Here is a 17,549-nt window from a genome sequence, read left to right on the forward strand (position 1 = left end):
ACAAGTATTTATGAGCTAATAATAACCATACACGTTTTTGTCAAGCTGGATCTCATCTCTCGTAAATGGGCTGGATTCAACAACTTTTTTGTCTGAGATGCAGAAACTATCACTCTTAACAGCTCAAGCTAAGTTACACGGCTAACGCTAGCAACTTAACGCAGAAATGGTTTATTTAAAAACGTTTATCATCAAGAATCAACAGTGCGATAAAACAGGACTTCGCTCTGTTTTCAATCAGTCATGTTGCCTCCAGTTAAAAACCTGTCAATATCCTCTGTCACTTTCCGACTCCTGCAATGCATTGTTGTCTATATTGACGACTGGTTTTCAAGGTGCATTGTGGGAAATTTTGATCCCGATTGGACAAAAACAGGTGACCCTGTGAGCAGCTTCTGTATTGGTTATTACCTGAGAAACTGCTGCATAAAATGAATTTGTCCTTTCTTTCCTATTTAACACCTTTTTACAACACAATGCATGACCCAAAGAGTATTTATCTTGACAAGACTAAATTAAAATCCGGCTGAGATGCTTTAAACTCTGAATGTCAAAAAATAACATTAGAATTGAAAAAAAGTAAGATGCAAACGATATGCTAATGAACCACAATTACCCCTTATTCACATGAGGCCGACTTCTCCGCACATGGCTGCCTAAAACAATTAACACCACCAGGCAAACTTTTCTTTTTTTTTTCTCTCCTCTGGCCCAATTTGGTGACATAAAGGTCAATGGAAATGAATTTAAAAAGGTCCCCTCAAAGAGATCAGCCATGGGTGTAATTGCAAAAGTGGTGCAGCAGTGATAAGTATTGTAACACACATTTACTCTGCCAGCCATTTTCCCTTTCAAAAGAAAAGATGGGATTTTTTTTTTTTTAAATGTTTCTGTTCTCCATAAAAACAAACGAGGAGATTTAAGAACAACTGGACAAAAGACTGGACCAAAATGACACATAAATAAAATGCAATTGGTCACATTTTTATATAGAGCTTTTCACTCTCCCATTCACACACACCTTCATACACCAGTGTACAAAGACACTGGGGGCGAGGTGTGTTATGTGTCTTGCCCAAGGACACAACAACAGCATTTGTCTGTGGGAGTTGGAATCGCACCGCCAACCTGTGTGTCAGTGGATCTGACCGCTGAACCGGTGATGTTTATGTCAAGTGCGGGATTCGAATCTGCGACCATCAGAGGACGAACACTCGACCAATGAGCTACTGTCGCCCCATAAAATGACTCAAAAATTGGACTAAAATGGTACTAAAGCAGTGGTGGAAAGTAGACCGCAAATTTGTGCAAAAAAGTACTGTTACATGGCAAAAAATCTACTCAATTACAAGTATATGTACTGCTACCAAAACTGTACTTACTTAGTAAAAAAAAGTCCTACTGCGTTTGGACAGATTTTTAGCAGCATCAGCAACTGGGAAAAAGTTACTAATGCTTTCTTGGAGGAGGAATCAAACCAGAGACCTTCTTTAGTGTGAAGTACTTAAGTGAACGAACCACCATGGAAGATGTTTGAGTACTTGTATTCATTCTCTTCTTCAATATGCTGTTATAAATGTCTTTTATAGATCCAGGAGAAAGTTTATATGATGGTATTGATAATGTTGCTACAATACTATGCTACATTGTTAAGAGTCCTACAAATACCAATATTATAACTATCACTACTACTTCCACTACCTGAAGTATATTGTTGTGAACATCGTTATCCTTTATTATTAGTCCATAGACAGTGAAAGTATCTAAATCTTGTGTAAAGTGTGTTCTTCTCAGAGCTATTTGAGCAGCACACGCCTGAGTGGTGACAGACTGGCTCTGTCACACTCACAGAGCCTCTAATGGGAACGCTCATTTAGATTATTAGCAGCACCAAATCGGCTTCATGAGGGAATCTAAGGCTAACGCTATCTCCTGCAATAATGTGAACTCATGTCATGCTGGAACATTATATGTGTGTTCCGGGTTCACGTCAGTTTCCCCCATGAACCGGACACAAAAGGTAAAATCTTCTAGCTAAGGTAGTCCGAACGAAGATTTGGAGAAGAGTCCCTGGGCATGGAACAACATCGCCCAGTGTTCCTGTCAGTTTGTCCCAGTGATATTGAAGAATGGATGGGTCAAATGCACAACAAATGTTCCTACTGCATTGGACAATAAAGTGGTTTTATATGTCATCCATGCATGTTTGAGTAATCTTGCCATTTCTTCCTGGCACTATTCGAACCCTCCTTACAGTTAGTGGCACAAACCTGTACAAAACAATATACTACAACTTCACAAATCTGGCACAATGTGGAGTGGTTTTATTAGCAGGGGGAAAAGTTTAACATATTCCGGCAAATATAGCATTTTCAAGATAATAAAAGGTAACATGGAGATGTAATTCTGTTACATGTTAGCAATTAATACCCATTTGAAGCGTTTAAAACTTTAAAATGTTCTATTTTCCAACACAGATGCTATAACCTTCCAAAAAATATCCCACTGGAAAAGTATCATTGAATACCCCTGTTCTATAGCAAAACATGGCATCCGCTGAACAAAACTTATCAATATGCACTGCGGATTCAGTCTGTGTACGAGTCTGTTTACATTCAAGCACAACAGGCTATTTTATATAATCAAAAAGAAAAGCGAGGTACGGCATTGTCTCTAAACCCCACACGCACACAACAGGAAGCAGATGCCTCTCATTTGGCTCTAATGTTGGATAAAAAGTGCTTTGTCCGACCGCACACCACACTTGAGCCCATTATATGTTCTGAAAACGCGCTCCACATGTCTCCATAAGTGGGCCTTTAACTACCTTGTTTATCGGCGTATAGCACAATGCACTGATGCACTAGCTAGCATTTTGTCCGCACTGACAGCTAGCATAATTACGGCAACAGCTGCTTCAAAAGTGCTAAACGAGAACAGGTGGCGCGGTGGTGTGGCGGCGCTAGCGCTAACCGGGCTAGCATTGTTTTCAGGCACGTGCGGAAATACTGCCGTTAAAGTGCATATCCCAGGTTTTTGTGTTTTTGTGATTATGACTTGGCTTGGCGCGATAGTACCTGCGGTGAATATTTATCATAGTTTTAATTCAGTTTGTGGATGAAAAGTTTAGAGGTAAAGTACAAAAATACAGGAAGTAGCGAGTTCTTTGATGACAGTTTATACCTTCATGTAACAAATTAAAGGTTTTGCCATGTATTTTTATTAGTCTAATCATAACTATTGTGCAGTTTTGTTGGTTATTATGGTTGCTATTATCTGCTGCTCGTGTCCAACCAGGAAGTAAAATTATAAACTACGCCAAAATATAAAAACTGGAAAAAACTAGGCAAGACTTTTAGTAAAATCTTAAATACAACTTCTCATATGCACTTTAATTGGAGACTAGTTTGAACCTCGTACTTTGATCCTGATGCCCTGTATAAGAGGAGGATTAAAAATGCAAGGAGGGCTCCGGAGATGTCAGAGAACAGAAGGTGTGGGTGATGAAAAGGGGAGATGCAGGGGAGAGGAGTGACTGCAATTTCAACTTATGAATTTAAATTTATGAAGATTTTTTTTTTCTTTCTTGCATCACAGTGAGAATGGGTCATTTGGTATTCCTCATCAACCTGACAGAATGGTTTCTAGCATTCTTGCCTCATGACAGTAAGGTTGCAGATTTGATTCTCGGACAAAGTAGGGCCTGTCTGTAAAAAGTTTGCATGTTTTCCTTGTGTCTGGACGGGTTCATTCCATACTCTTCATAAACAATATCCTATAGCTTAAAGTGGAGGTAAACACTAAATTATTTTTTGACAACATGGTGTTTTAGCATTATCTACTGTTCTACTATATATTGTTCCTAATCATATTGTGGACAATTTTAACGTAAATTGGGTAAATTTATTGAAAAACAGTCCAAAACAATGAAAATCTACCTCTAGTGGCCACTGTGATTTCAAGTACTATGTGACATCACACCAGACAGTTTTAATTGCAGATAGGTGTTTTTGTTTACAAACACGTGGCTGCTGTGGCGGAGTTTGACGTATTTATACCTGTCAGAGCAATCACAATGGCTTGGGAACGTCTTGGTGTCCCATAAGAGGAGCTGGAGGAAGCGTCTGGGGTGAGGGAAGTCTGGGAGTCCCTGCTTAGACTGTGGCCTCCATGACATAGCCCAGGATAAGCAGAAGAAATTGGATGGATGGACCAATCATAGTGTTGCTTATACCTCCAGTCTCCGCCCCTCCTCCCCGTCACTCTCTTCTTTAGTCCTCCAGGTCCCGCCCTGTTTTGCAGCTCTGCTTGAAATGTGGTAGTGGGACAATTTTAGGTGTACCTCCTCGGCTCTGAACTGTAGTCAAACAGGTTGCCCCACCAGTTTCCATTAAAGTACACCTTGCTCTATCATACTCTCAATCTAAAATATGCCATGTAGGCTAATCCTCGAGCTAGGTACCCTTTCTAGCTGCAGTACTACCTCAGACCACGACAAGGTGATCCTCTTGTGACATTGAAGAACGGGTCAAGAGTAATGGGATTAAAAGAACAACATTAAACTTGTTATTGGCAGTGGGAGCCATCTCATCATCTCGAGCCAGGATCTTAGTCAGGAGTACCTAGCTGGAGGATTTGATCCAGTCTTTGGATTAATAATAATAATAGTAAGTACACAGCAACAAAAAATATAATTTGCACTTGCATTTAAAGCACTTTCTTAAAACATGAAAAACAGACAAACTAGTTCATTTGAAACGTTTTGCAGTGGTCCAAAGTTATTCCGCATTTACTTTTTTGCATTCTGATCATCCAAGCACAGCACAAGCGCTGGTTATACAATACATCTATACCAGGGCAAGACAAATTTAGCTCAAATACATGGGAAAAATCGTTTTATAACACCACCTTCACCTTGCATACACATTTATCACCCTCCTCATTTCTGTCAAACACCAAAAAGCTGTGTAAGTATGACTTCTACCAAGCTCTCGAGAAGGCCATTCTGATAAAGTGTCCTCAAAACACCAGTGCTCTTGTAGAGGAGAACATGGAGAGAGAGATATCTGTTGCCATGGAAACATATTGGCATCTTGGGCACATCACAATGGCCTGTCATTTGTGAGACATTTCCTAAAAAGGCTGAATGACCTCCTGGATGCATCCTCTGCTGTCAAACTCCTCCGAGCTCCATCACAAGGCAGCCGGGGAGAACAGGTTGCCAAAACACCACTCTGTTTTTCACAAGAAGTTCCGCTGTTTGACTTTATTTTTAGCATGCATTTTGCCCCAGAAGATGTTGACATGGGTTACAATTTGATGATGTGGAAAGGGGCCGTATTATGTTACTAGAACCATTTTTGATACCTAAACCGAGACATTGTTAATTGAAGTCCTTAATTCACTAATTTTATGACTTAAGTTGAGACACTCTGGGTGAATAGGGGGGAACATTTTCTTTTTTTTTTTTCCTTTTTTTACATATAACTATTTGAAACTATTTGCCTGGATCATGTCATCTTTTCAGATACAAATAGGGCATTTTATATGTAAAAATGCCAAAATTGCACATATTTGGGACATTTATATCTAAAAAAAAAAAAAGTATATAAAGCCAGGATTAGGAGAGGTTGCTCCTTGATGAAAGCTTAAATGTTGAGAGAATGAACTGAAAAAAAGGGTATTACCTGTAGTATCTTGCCCCAAAAACCCATATTATGCTAAGAAGACATTCTTTCGGGGGCGATATCAAACACATAACTGGAGTTGTGTTTTGCTTTGTTCACACTTGTTTGAGTAATCCTTTTCAACCCAACACCTTCACAAAAACACAACACTCCCACCTTTTCCAGGAAGCGCACCTCTTTGTTTCAAAGTCCTTACACCTCCACTCAGTCAAAATAAAATGAACTTGTATATATCCTGTATTGTACTGTATTTGCACGGCCTAGCACCAAAGTACATCTCTGACATGTTACTTCCATTTTAGCTGTGCATACGACTGAAAGGTTTTTATTCTAAACTCTTCTCTTTTAATGTTAATTTTATGATGATTATTTAGGTGTTGATTTGTTGTATTGTGATTTTAATGTCTTTCTTATCCTGTAAAGCACTTTGAATTACTTTGTGTACAAATTCTGCCATTTAAATACACTTTCCTTTCCCTTCTTTCCAGTTGGTTTACAGTTATTCCATTTAACCTTATGAAAAATGCTTGGTGTTGGAAAGAATTTTAATTAATGCTGAATTACTTTACTGTTTTGTTTAGATGTCAATACTATAACACATGAAATACCATCACTAATGCTAAACGCTTCAAAACTTTCCTGAAAAATAGGACTTTCAATTCCATGTCTACTTCACCGTGAATGAAAAATGTCACTACGTTTTGCAGTTAGACCAAAAGTATTTCACCTTCGCTCATTTTGCAGAGACAGAGACTTTTTAACCAGTTTTTGTACGAATACTGCAGAAAAATTACAATATTATTCACAAACCTTATCAAAACATCTGCATTTGTACAGAATTCTACTCGTCATATATTTCTTTCCAAGTCTTTAATTTCTTCACCCTTTTCAATGTTACACCATCATCTTAATGCAACCAATTCACATAGATTTGTAACAACCAATCCAATCTAATCTGGCAATCTGCTGATGAGATGCACTTTATATTAGGGGTTGCCGTGTTGGGAAGTTTTATCATTGAGGTCATTATTGTAAAAGTGCAAAAATTGGCAAAGAAAACCTCGCGCATAGGCCTATATCATCAGCTACAACAGTGCGGAGTGATTCATGTGGAGGGGCCGGGTGCCAGGTTTTAACCGTAATGTAAGATATTGGCCCGAGTAACCTTGTGTAATGCGCGTAAATAAAGTATAAAAGTAGTTCTGCTGAAAATAAGGAAGAAAAATTCATCTCGGGGACGAGTGATGGCGTTAACACTGAAGATGAGTTAATGGTATTACCTCATCAGTGAAAAAAGTTTGTCTTATGGGAAAATGATGGGACATGGATAAAGCTTTATTATGTTTTTTATTGGATCCTAAATATGTAATTGGTCAACTTCACAACTTGGAGCAGGGCTGAGGCTTTTGTGCTCACAAGTAGAATGTTATACCTGATTTTTTTTTTCTTTTTCCTGGGTAAAAACTGTTCCACGACGCAGTATAATGTATGCAGCTTATTGACTGGTGGATCCTTACCAAAATATATTGTGATACTGACTGGAGTATTGGAAAATGACTAATTCTCATACAGAAAATCAAGACAAACCCTCACTTTTAATCTAATTTTAATCTATTTCTGAAATGCCTTTTTCTATATTTTAGTTTACCCGCACTAAGGGTCAAGAAGATTTCAAAAAGTTTGACCACATTTCAAAAAGTTTCACCAAAATCTCCAACCTGCACGCCACGCACAAAACAAAAACTGCAAACATCAATCTTACTTCTCCAAACACATTCGATTTGAGAGGTTAAAAAACACAAATCGTGGACTTCGCTCTAGCCGACCATCGTCAAAACTTCCAAAAAAAAACCAACCATTAATCTGTAAAAATAGTCAAACTTATAGATCTTTTTATTTCCGTGAAGTGATGGGATATAAAATAAAACTCACTCAATTTTAATTTTCGAAATACATTGTTTTATATTTTAGTTTGCCCGCACTGAGATAAACTAAGTGGGCAGTGTTTCAATGTGAACTACGTGTTTGTTTACCACAGTACAATATTAATGTTTTTGTTGAAAGAATATATTGTAAAGGCAGCACTTTATTGACAAAATGAGACCACTGCGCCCTGTCTGCAGCCACTAATATAGTATTTTTATTTCTCATGAACCTGGAAGTAAAGACCAAAAGCAGCGTTCTGGTTCGTTCCCGGTTTCACTTCTCCATTTGAAAATAGCTGTTCTAAAGCCATGAACGCACTCAAAAATTAATATATGTGGGTTGCAAAAGGGATTCTGAGAGCTACGGATGAGTTAGACAGCTTCAAATACATAATTCCTCCTTCTGTGGTACTCCAGTTTTAAGTGAGGGTTAAAAGTTCAAACAAACAAATGTTCTTCACTCATGGTTCAAATTATACAGCATTTGAACAATACTGAAATAAATGAACAATGAGAGAATTTTTGTATTGGAATTCCCAGACTTTCCAATTGCATTCCATCCGTTTGACTATACTATCTTTTTCTTACAAACCAAATAAATAAAATGACTTGCCAGAAGATTTCAAAAAGTTCCAGCACAATCTCTAACCTTCACCCTACGCACAAAACAAAAACTGCAAAACAACATCAATCTTACTTCTCCAAACACATTCCAGTGGTTAAAAACACCATCATCGTCAAAACTTCCAAAAAAAACAACCCATTAATCTGCTAAAATTGTCAACCATATGTATTTTTTTTTTATTTCTATGACAACCGTTCATACACCCACTCACGCACGAGTTGTAAATTTGGCTGTCGCATCAATCAAGGCCTGGAATTAATCTTGCAATTAGTGTTCTCATCGCTTGGCAGATACAACTACTAATGGATCAGTGACAACTGCGATATGGCCGTAAAGAGCTGCTTTTAATGTACTGTTTAATTGCACTTATGTGGTCGCCCGGGTTACCAGAGAGGATCCGCGGGCCTATTGGTTTCGCCACACCTCATAAAGCGATGGGATATAAAATTACCAAACGTCTGAGAGAGAGAAGGGGGCGGTCCCAGATCTGATCCAGGATGTGGCCAAATTATTAGGTACGCCTGTTTGTTAGGCCAGTATATAAAGCGCCTTCAATGGTAGAAGAGGTTATTGTCTTTGTAAAATAGTTTTTCGGAGTTTGAAACAGTGCTGCTATATCAACACAGTAAGTGATATTAAAATTTGTACCAAAAGTAGATGTCGCTTTGAATATGAATTGATAAAGAAAAATATATACAGTGGTCCCTCGTTTATCGTGGGGGTTTCGTTCTAAAAATAACCCGAAATCCGCAAAGTAGTCAGCTTTATTTTTTACAGTTATTATATATGTTTTAAGGCTGTAAATCGCTTCACCACACACTTTATACACTTTTCTCACACAGGCATTGACATTTTTCTCACATTTCTCTCTTGTTTTAACACTCTCAAAGTTCAAACCTTCGTATATTATATCCCTCTTCCTCGATGATCTCTTTACATTTGTTATTCACGTGCCTCTGCTCCAGCGGTATCCAGAGTTGTTTCTGAAATTTGTTGGTGCAGAATGTTTAATCGACATTGTGGGTTTTGTCGGGGAGAAAAACTTGCAAACATACAGCACTTCAGAGTCACACTGCTATCCAACATTCATGTAAATTTGGCTGAACACATTCTGTACTGTACAGGAGACACGACACGTCCCTTAGCCAATCACGATGCAGAACACAAAGCACCTTCTTATACTGTAAAAAGCATGCAAAATTGCACACAAATAAAATTAAAATCCGCAAAACAGCGAGATGGCGAAAGATGAACTGCGGTATAGCGAGGGACAACTGTATATACCTTTTCCTGAATAGTTTTGTCATGGTCTTGATCCATATCTGGATTAAGATGGATTCTCACGATATTTGTGAGTTCGCAAGCTCATTAGAAACCATCTTAGCATGCTCCCGCTGGTGACATCGGACCACTGGTTGGTGGACCAATCACAGAGCAGCATTCAGGTTTGTGCGGAAGCCAAAAACGAAGTGGTCAAATGTACCAAAACAGTCGCAAACAGACATACTGCAGTCTGTTTGAGCAAAAATATGGGCTATTTGGGTTTTGAAAAGCGTGCAGAGGGGAGTGTTTTGAGCATTCGTGGAGGGAAAGATATCAGTGCTGGATTTAACAAACGTTTCAATTTGTTCCGCTGTTGTCTCGCTTACACCAAACAGCTTGGAGTATTCATTCGAACGTCCCGACAGCTCCTGATCACTTTCAACGAGAGCCGATCCAGATAGATAAATGTCTAGAAGTCATTTCAGAGTGCAACACATATTAGTCCAACACTACATAGTATTTCTAATGCTATATCATCATTAGATCATACTAGTCGGAGGTTAGAACCATTTCAAACTTACAATATCGTGATGCTATTGCCCGAATGCTACGTACGCGCCTCATGTTGTTTATTTGCATTAACACTTTTCCACGCCCTACTCTCTATCACTATCATTGCTTACATAATTGCCCATAATTCAACACAAACACCAAAACATCTCCGCGCATAATTATCCATGACAACCTTTTAAAACAAATTAACTAAGCCATTTGATTTGAGCTTGTGTGTGGCTGTCTTCTCCCACACAGGTGAATTACAGGGCCAGTCCGTCTCTGCTGACAGCACAAGGGGAGGATAAAAGTGCTGTTTTTGCTCGCAGACAGGTGCCGGAGCTTGTAGCACATTGAGGCGTGACATTTGAGTGAGTTATTACAGAGAATCGGGGGCTCATCCTCACCAGACCTGCATGTGTAAGCAAAACAGCTATGTGCACGGCAGATGAATAGAAGCAGTAAATAAAGCCTGGGGAATGCAAGGAATTCTTAAGATTGGGCTCACGTGGCATCAGAAGATATAATTTTGAAATAGACACACAGCGACTCACTAGTGTAACATAGCTAATTCAAATTACAGTGATCATTATTTTGAGTATGACCTCAGTTTGTATTGACGTTCTAATATTTACTATGGTTCAAAATTAGCATTAGCATTGAGACATAAACATCTCCCTTTTTCTTTATTTTTTAGTGCAACAGCAAAATAAAAAAAACAAAAAACATACAATTGGTCAAGAAGTAGTGATGCAATTTTTAATGTAATACTGGTTTATGGTTAATTTCTCTGTAATTAATCAGCCTATTCACATGGAATGAAATCTGTCAGAAGATATATATATATATATATATATATATATATATTTTTTTTTTTTTTTTTTTTTCCTTCTATTAATGGAAAAAAATAGTGGTATTATGCCATCACAAAAGGCATCAATGTTGCAAAAACTATTTTTAAACTCAAAATCAGATGCAAGATCAGAAGATACAACATTTTCACATTTATTTTATCAGCTTATTTCTTAAACGTGACTAGTTATAAAGACCCCTGCCCTCTATCTGAAATAATGACACCATATTCTGGTGCTAACGTGCACTTCCTGATTATCAGACAGTAAACCACTTTATAATTAGATACAGACAGTACACAGTGGACTTATTTTAACCTCAAGAACTTCTTACACAATATATCTGCACTGGGATGACAAACAACAAATTTTGCTCTAATGCTTGGGGAAAATCAGGTACAAACCCTTTAAAAACTCTTTTAAAACATGTTTCTAGTTATTACAAAAGCCTGTGCAATAGTCGCCAATCTGCGAGACTTCACTATATCTTCATTTCCTCACAGTGTGTAATACCGCTGCACACCCACAGTGACTGAGCAGCCAATTCCAAAGTAGCTCCTTTTACCATTTTTTATTTGCAATAACTGTCACCAGCAGAGCCTTGGCCTCCTTATCTGATTTTTATGAACATACTTGGAGGGATTATTGAGATTTGTGAACGTGCTGGTGTAACAATGGAGGACAAAACGTTCATAAGGCTGCCATGGTGATGAAAAATGAACTTACACTGTAGCGTAGCGTGTAATGAGGGTGTAGTACGAGCGGTGCTTTTAGCATTGGACATAGAATCTAATGTAAGATAACATTATGTTGTTTTGCTTTATAAATTTGTGTCTGGTGCCCCCTCCTGGCAACAGTGGAAAGTAAAACATGTCAGCTGAAGAGAAAGACACCTAATGTAGACATTCATAGCTGCGAAATTCTCCGTCTCTACTCGGTGATACAATTTGATCACTTGGCTCACCGATGTTACCCAGAGTTTTGTCAAATCGAGTGTTCCCTTCGTTTATTTCAAGATATTTATGCAATTTTTCTGATTGCCTCACCAATGACATGCACAAGAGGATGTTTAGAGGTCAATCGATGTTTACCAGAACCACACAAGTTCACAAATCGCATATGAACGTTAATTAGCCTTTAGCTCAAATGCCACTTTTACAAGCTAATTATGATCTAAAATATAAGAGCAAAAGGTTTACACACTCGGCAATGACTTTTAACAAGGCTTTGACCTCAAATATAAATGTGGTTGATGAGTTGGTACCAGCTGATGCTTTCTGGACTGTTTATATTTTGCGAGTTTTGAGAGCTAATGTTCACAGCTATAGGTAAAAATACAGGGGACTGGCTCAGGTGTTCTGAAATCTTCTTGGACTACCAGAGTTGCTAAGTGGATGATAGCTTTAGCATCGAAAACCACATCTAATTATACGTCTATGGACAGTTAATAGTGACCTATATTGTGCATTGTTCAGGCATTGTAAAAAATTTGGGGAACTTTAGCATTGTTATTTAAAGATGCACTATGTAATCCTTCTGGTGGAGAGTGTGCCGTGTTATTGCTTTGCCTAAAATCTTTCAAATGATGTATCTTCGTTGAGACAAGCAGATAATGCCACCACGCCAAGTTACAGCTTAGATCTGTGGAGCATAATGCATGTTTTTTCTCAGCTGTAATTCAATAAATGCAATAGTCAGACTGTGCAAAGCAATAACATCAAGCAGGTGGCAAAAGTTACATAGTGCAACCTTAATCAATGCATATAGTGTAAACAAAATGTCAACTGCTAACAAGTTAAGGTTTTTAAAGAGGGCTTGAGCTGCAAATGGTAAGAAATAGTTCCTTCGCAAAGTGGTTTATTTTAATTTGCATAATGTCACCTTTAAGAGCGCCAACTCTACACTTAGCTATGTCTTTTTGCAGAGGCAGCAAAACTGTATTGTAAGTTTGGTTATGACCAGATCAGAGGGTTAAGAGCTGTACAGGTGCCAGGCAGAGGTTTGTGGGTAAGAGGCGGCTGGCGAGCAGGACCCATGCTCTGGTGAGGTGGTGCCATGGCCTCAGCCTGTCAGAGCACCCGGGTGGCACAGCTCGCCATCTGCCCATTGACCGCCAAAGTCAATCTCTACAAAGGCCTGGGCAAGGAGAGTATAGTTTTCTACTTTGTTTTGTTTGAGTGAGATTTATAAATTCAACTAAAAAAAGCTTGTCACCGGGAGGCGGATAATAGAGGTGGAGTATTTATCTTCATCTTCAAAAGCAGCAAAAGATTTCAAAAGTATTTTACAGTCAAAACTTGAGCCTTAAGACATTTAAAAACATATTTCTGTAAATTAGATTCTGAGAGTTTGAAAAATATTAACTTTAAAATGAACCTGGAAGAAGCCAGACTGATATGTCTAAGTTATTATTAGCAGAACGTTCAAACTAATTTTTCAAGATGATTGGTCGAATCCACAACAGAGGAGCAAACCAAGAACTCAAACCTGTTATATCCAGCTGACATTTCCTTTGGCTTCCACCCAAAATCACAATGCTGCTCTGTGATTGGTCCAATCTAGCCAAATCACAACAGTGGGAGGATAACAAGATAGTAAACTCACAAACACGGCAAGATCTTACAAGCTTATTTTAAAACAGATATTTAAATACTCGAGATATATGAAATTACCAGAACAACTCCATAAAAAGTATCGGTGGCAAGTCACTTTTGCCTTTTGGGTGGAATATGAATTTTGAGGAGAAAAATTATGCACTCACCACCTCTCTGGGCAGTAGGGGGTCCTCCGGGCGGGTGACTGACAGGTTGACGATGCCACCCATGGGTGTCGCTCGGAGCAAGGCCACTACCTCCTCCTGGCTTTTCCCATTCAGGTCCACTCCACTCACCTGCACATGCAACATACTGGGGTTTAGTCGTCCAACAGTTAGACAAGTATTTAATCTCGTTTCCTCAAAAATATGATTCTTACAATGGTGAAAAAAACGAATGGTGGAAAAATATATTTTACAATAAAATTACAGGAAACTGAAAATTAAGCAATCTGCACAAAAAGGAGACATGTTTTTGGGTATTTGGTATCAAACTATACAATTTTGTTAATTTTGACACAGTTGGTTTATTTATTTATTTTTTTTTTGGTTGCTAAATTAACACTATGTGCATGAATGAAGTCTGAATTTTTTTGTGTTTTGTTTTTTTGAGATAAGGGATAGGTGAAAACAGACATTTTCAGAGATCTAAAGCCTTAAGCCATCAAGGACAATACAGGATTACTCAAACATATCAATCAACCAAAATACACAATAAGTATAACAGTTGGGTGGTTAAAACTCCCCATTTAAAGACCAAAATCACCTCTAGCAAGCGGTCCCCAGCTTTGAGTCGGCCATCTTGAATCGCTGCTCCTCTTGGAAGGATGTTCTTGACGAAGATAGGAGCGCTGCCCCCTAGGGGAACGTCTCTGGAGGTGATGCTAAAACCAAGACCCTCCTGACCTGAACACAACGTATCAGAGCAAAGAACATTTAGCAATTTAGTAATCATAATCTACCCGGCTAATCCCATTCAGGACAAAAACATTTTCCTGACCAAACTTCGATAACCAAGACACCACCTTTTTTTTCTCTAATAAAATTGTTACAAATAAGGACACAAATATGATGAGTTGAATTCTCTACAGGTCAGAGTCAACCATTTTGCGAGGCTGGTTTTTCACAGCAGGCTGTTTTTTTTGACAGCAGACGGACACCCCAAAACACATTTAAAGTGGAACTAAACACATCGACTTTTTTCACTTCTAAACTATGTATATGGTGTTACTATGACACTTTTTTTTTGGCAATTTTAGTGCAAACTAGGTAAATCTGCAGCATTGTGTTCACAGTCAAAAACATCACACAGAACTGCTCTGATTAAAGCCAAATGTTTCCGATTACAAACACAGAGGTGGAGTTTAAAGTCTGGATACCTGTTAGACCAATTGCAGTTCCTTATACCTCTAGATCCCACCCCTCCTGTCTCACTCTTCTTTAGTCCTCCAAGTACTGCAAAGTTTAGCAGCTTTATTTGAAGTGTGTGATTCTGGGCGGAGTTTGAAGGTTTAAGTCCCACTTTAACCATCACAGGGACTTCAATAGATGTTCAATATGGTTAAAATATTACTTAATTGTGTTTTAAGACTAAAAGACTAAAACATTTTGTCCAAGTTTTCCATATACCATGTAACTGTTATCAATTGATGTAATACTATATTTCAGATTCAATTTCAATACTAATACTACTGTACTTATACCAGTTCTGACAAGATCAAGACCTGTTAAGATACAATTTTGTCTGCTTTAAGTATTTTTATTTTTTTTTCTCAAATGACAATCCTAGCACCGAGAAGTCAACAAATTATAAAAATATTCCAACTATGACCTAGTTTATGATGATTGATTGTGTGGCCAGTAACTATGGTAAAAATGACAAACCAATATATAAGAATTAACCATTACCACATAGACCACGACACATGCCCTGTACTTTCTCTGCGTCTGTCCCACTATCTAAACACGAGCAGCGGTTTGACATCAGGGTGTGTCTCCGCCATCTAGGAAACCGCTACACCCAAACTCCAAAAATAGACTGATTTTTATGAACCAAAATTGAACGTTGATGATTGGTGCATATGGACTGTGAAGCCACTCGTGTAAGGGACTGTAGGATTAAAAGCTAGTTATGTCTAAGAATAAACCTACAAAGAGAACTGGCTATGCAGTGGTGAATGCATTAAAATGGTGGTCAACTGCGTGGGTCAAGGAATATACAGTGAAATATGGCTGAATAATGTTTGCATCTTAGACTGGATATATAAATGGACATAGCTAACCTGCTAGCTGCCGTGTTCCAAATAGAAAGTGAGCATGAGCGCGCTTTCCAGCTCCACTGACATTAGAAAACTGTTGCCCCTCTCTCCATAACTGCTACAATGAGCCTCTTCATTTTAGTCTTAAAATGTTCGCTCCAGATTGGCTCTTTGGTTGCTATGATACTTGTGATCAGAATTTCTTATATGCAACATGGCTCCAAATTTGCCCCTGTAACTGCTAGACTCATGCTTCGTTTGAATGGAGCCGAACGTTATGGGTGACGTGCGCTCACTTAGTCCACTTGTTTATACAGTCTACGGTTTGCATAGAAAGTAGTAGAAAGTATTCATCGAAAAGGTAAAAGGGATTGTGTTGTTGGAAGGTTTAACTTTTGACAATAGAAGTAAAAGTGAACGGGAACTGTATTCTTTAATGCTATTTGGGACATTTTTAGTATTTTAGTTATGTTAATAAAAAAATAGAAGCTTTATATAGTGATCTAAATGCGTGGTGAAGTTGAATGGACTTTAAAAACAAGGAGGAGCTTTATAGACTGAAAGCGGATGTGGTTAAATGCAGTGGTAGAAGTACTCAATTTTGTTACTTAAGTAAAAGTACAGATAACAGAGCAAAAAAATACTCAAGTAAAAGTATCACATGAAAAAAATACTTAAGTATTAAATTAACCTATTTAAAAATTTACAAAAGTAGAGTAAAAAGTAAAAGTGTTTTGAACAGAATTTGAGATCTTGTAAAGCGTCAGATATAGTGATTTTGATAAAGATTTGTGCTGAATTTTGTTCAACAGAAATAATTGAATCAGTGTTTTGTTTTTTTCCAGCTGTTTTTAATTTGTATATTTTTGTTTGCTCAAATTATGAATGTGTGAAAAATAAACCCTCAGACTTTTCAGCAGGTCTTAGACAATAATAAAAAAAACAACTTTTCAGTGCAGTTCAAAATATAGTAGAAAGTACAAATACTGCTCTCAAATGTAGTGAGGCAAGAGTAGAAAGTATCTATTTTAAAATCGACTTCAGGAACATTCAGATTTATTTTTATTTTTTTACTTAAGTACAGTACATTATTACTTTAAATTCATTATGTTCCACCACTGATTAAATGTTTTGAGATGAACTAAATATGAAGATGAAATGTGCAAACAAATAATAATAATATATAAACAAAACCCACCTAGATCATTTCTGAAGATACAACACGGCAAAATAAAAAAATTAAAAAGTCCAAAGTAATATTTTGAAATTAAATAAGATTTTGTTGTACGCATAAGTGATTTGCATTGGATTTTAGTACTGACCTTTAATATTCTGCAAATGAATACGAATGACCAGGCTAACAGAACTGTGCAATTACAACCACAAATACATAAGAGCATCTCAGACTTGCCCTTTTCTCCCAAACAGATTGTTTTTTATCAAATGTCAGACGGAGCATGTGGCAAATTTAGAAATATGACTTTGTTAAGACATCATTTAAACCAATATGGGTAAATGCAATAATCCAGGCTCAAGAGTGAGATAATGTACATGTCTTGTATTCACAATATTAATCTTGATTTGAGACAAGCTTCACTTCAACTGCACAAAGAGTATTTAGTCCTATTAAGTGTTTTGGTTTAGCTATTGTTTAATCCTGGTTTACATGGGTCAGGTTCAGTGGTTCAGTGCTTGTTTCATGTAAGTTTAGACCTGATTTAATTACTACTTTTACATCCGTTCATCTCCATGGATCTGTTATTGGAGACGTCTTTAAATCTGCCCTACATTTATT

General features: G+C 37.7%; 1 protein-coding gene across 1 annotated transcript in view; it reads right to left on the bottom strand.

The window, feature by feature from the left end:
- LOC117388682 (partitioning defective 3 homolog) overlaps positions 1–17,549 on the bottom strand; it is a 513,479-nt gene that overhangs the window by 282,689 nt on the left and 213,241 nt on the right. The window contains exons 11-12 of the mRNA XM_033986268.2: positions 14,263–14,402; positions 13,665–13,793 (exon numbers count right to left, since the gene is read on the bottom strand). Of these exons, the coding sequence (XP_033842159.2) occupies positions 13,665–13,793; positions 14,263–14,402 (269 nt within the window). The remainder of the gene's footprint in view (positions 1–13,664; positions 13,794–14,262; positions 14,403–17,549) is intronic.

This window comes from Periophthalmus magnuspinnatus, chromosome 20 (assembly GCF_009829125.3).
Source record: "Periophthalmus magnuspinnatus isolate fPerMag1 chromosome 20, fPerMag1.2.pri, whole genome shotgun sequence".
Classification (NCBI taxonomy): domain Eukaryota; kingdom Metazoa; phylum Chordata; class Actinopteri; order Gobiiformes; family Gobiidae; genus Periophthalmus; species Periophthalmus magnuspinnatus.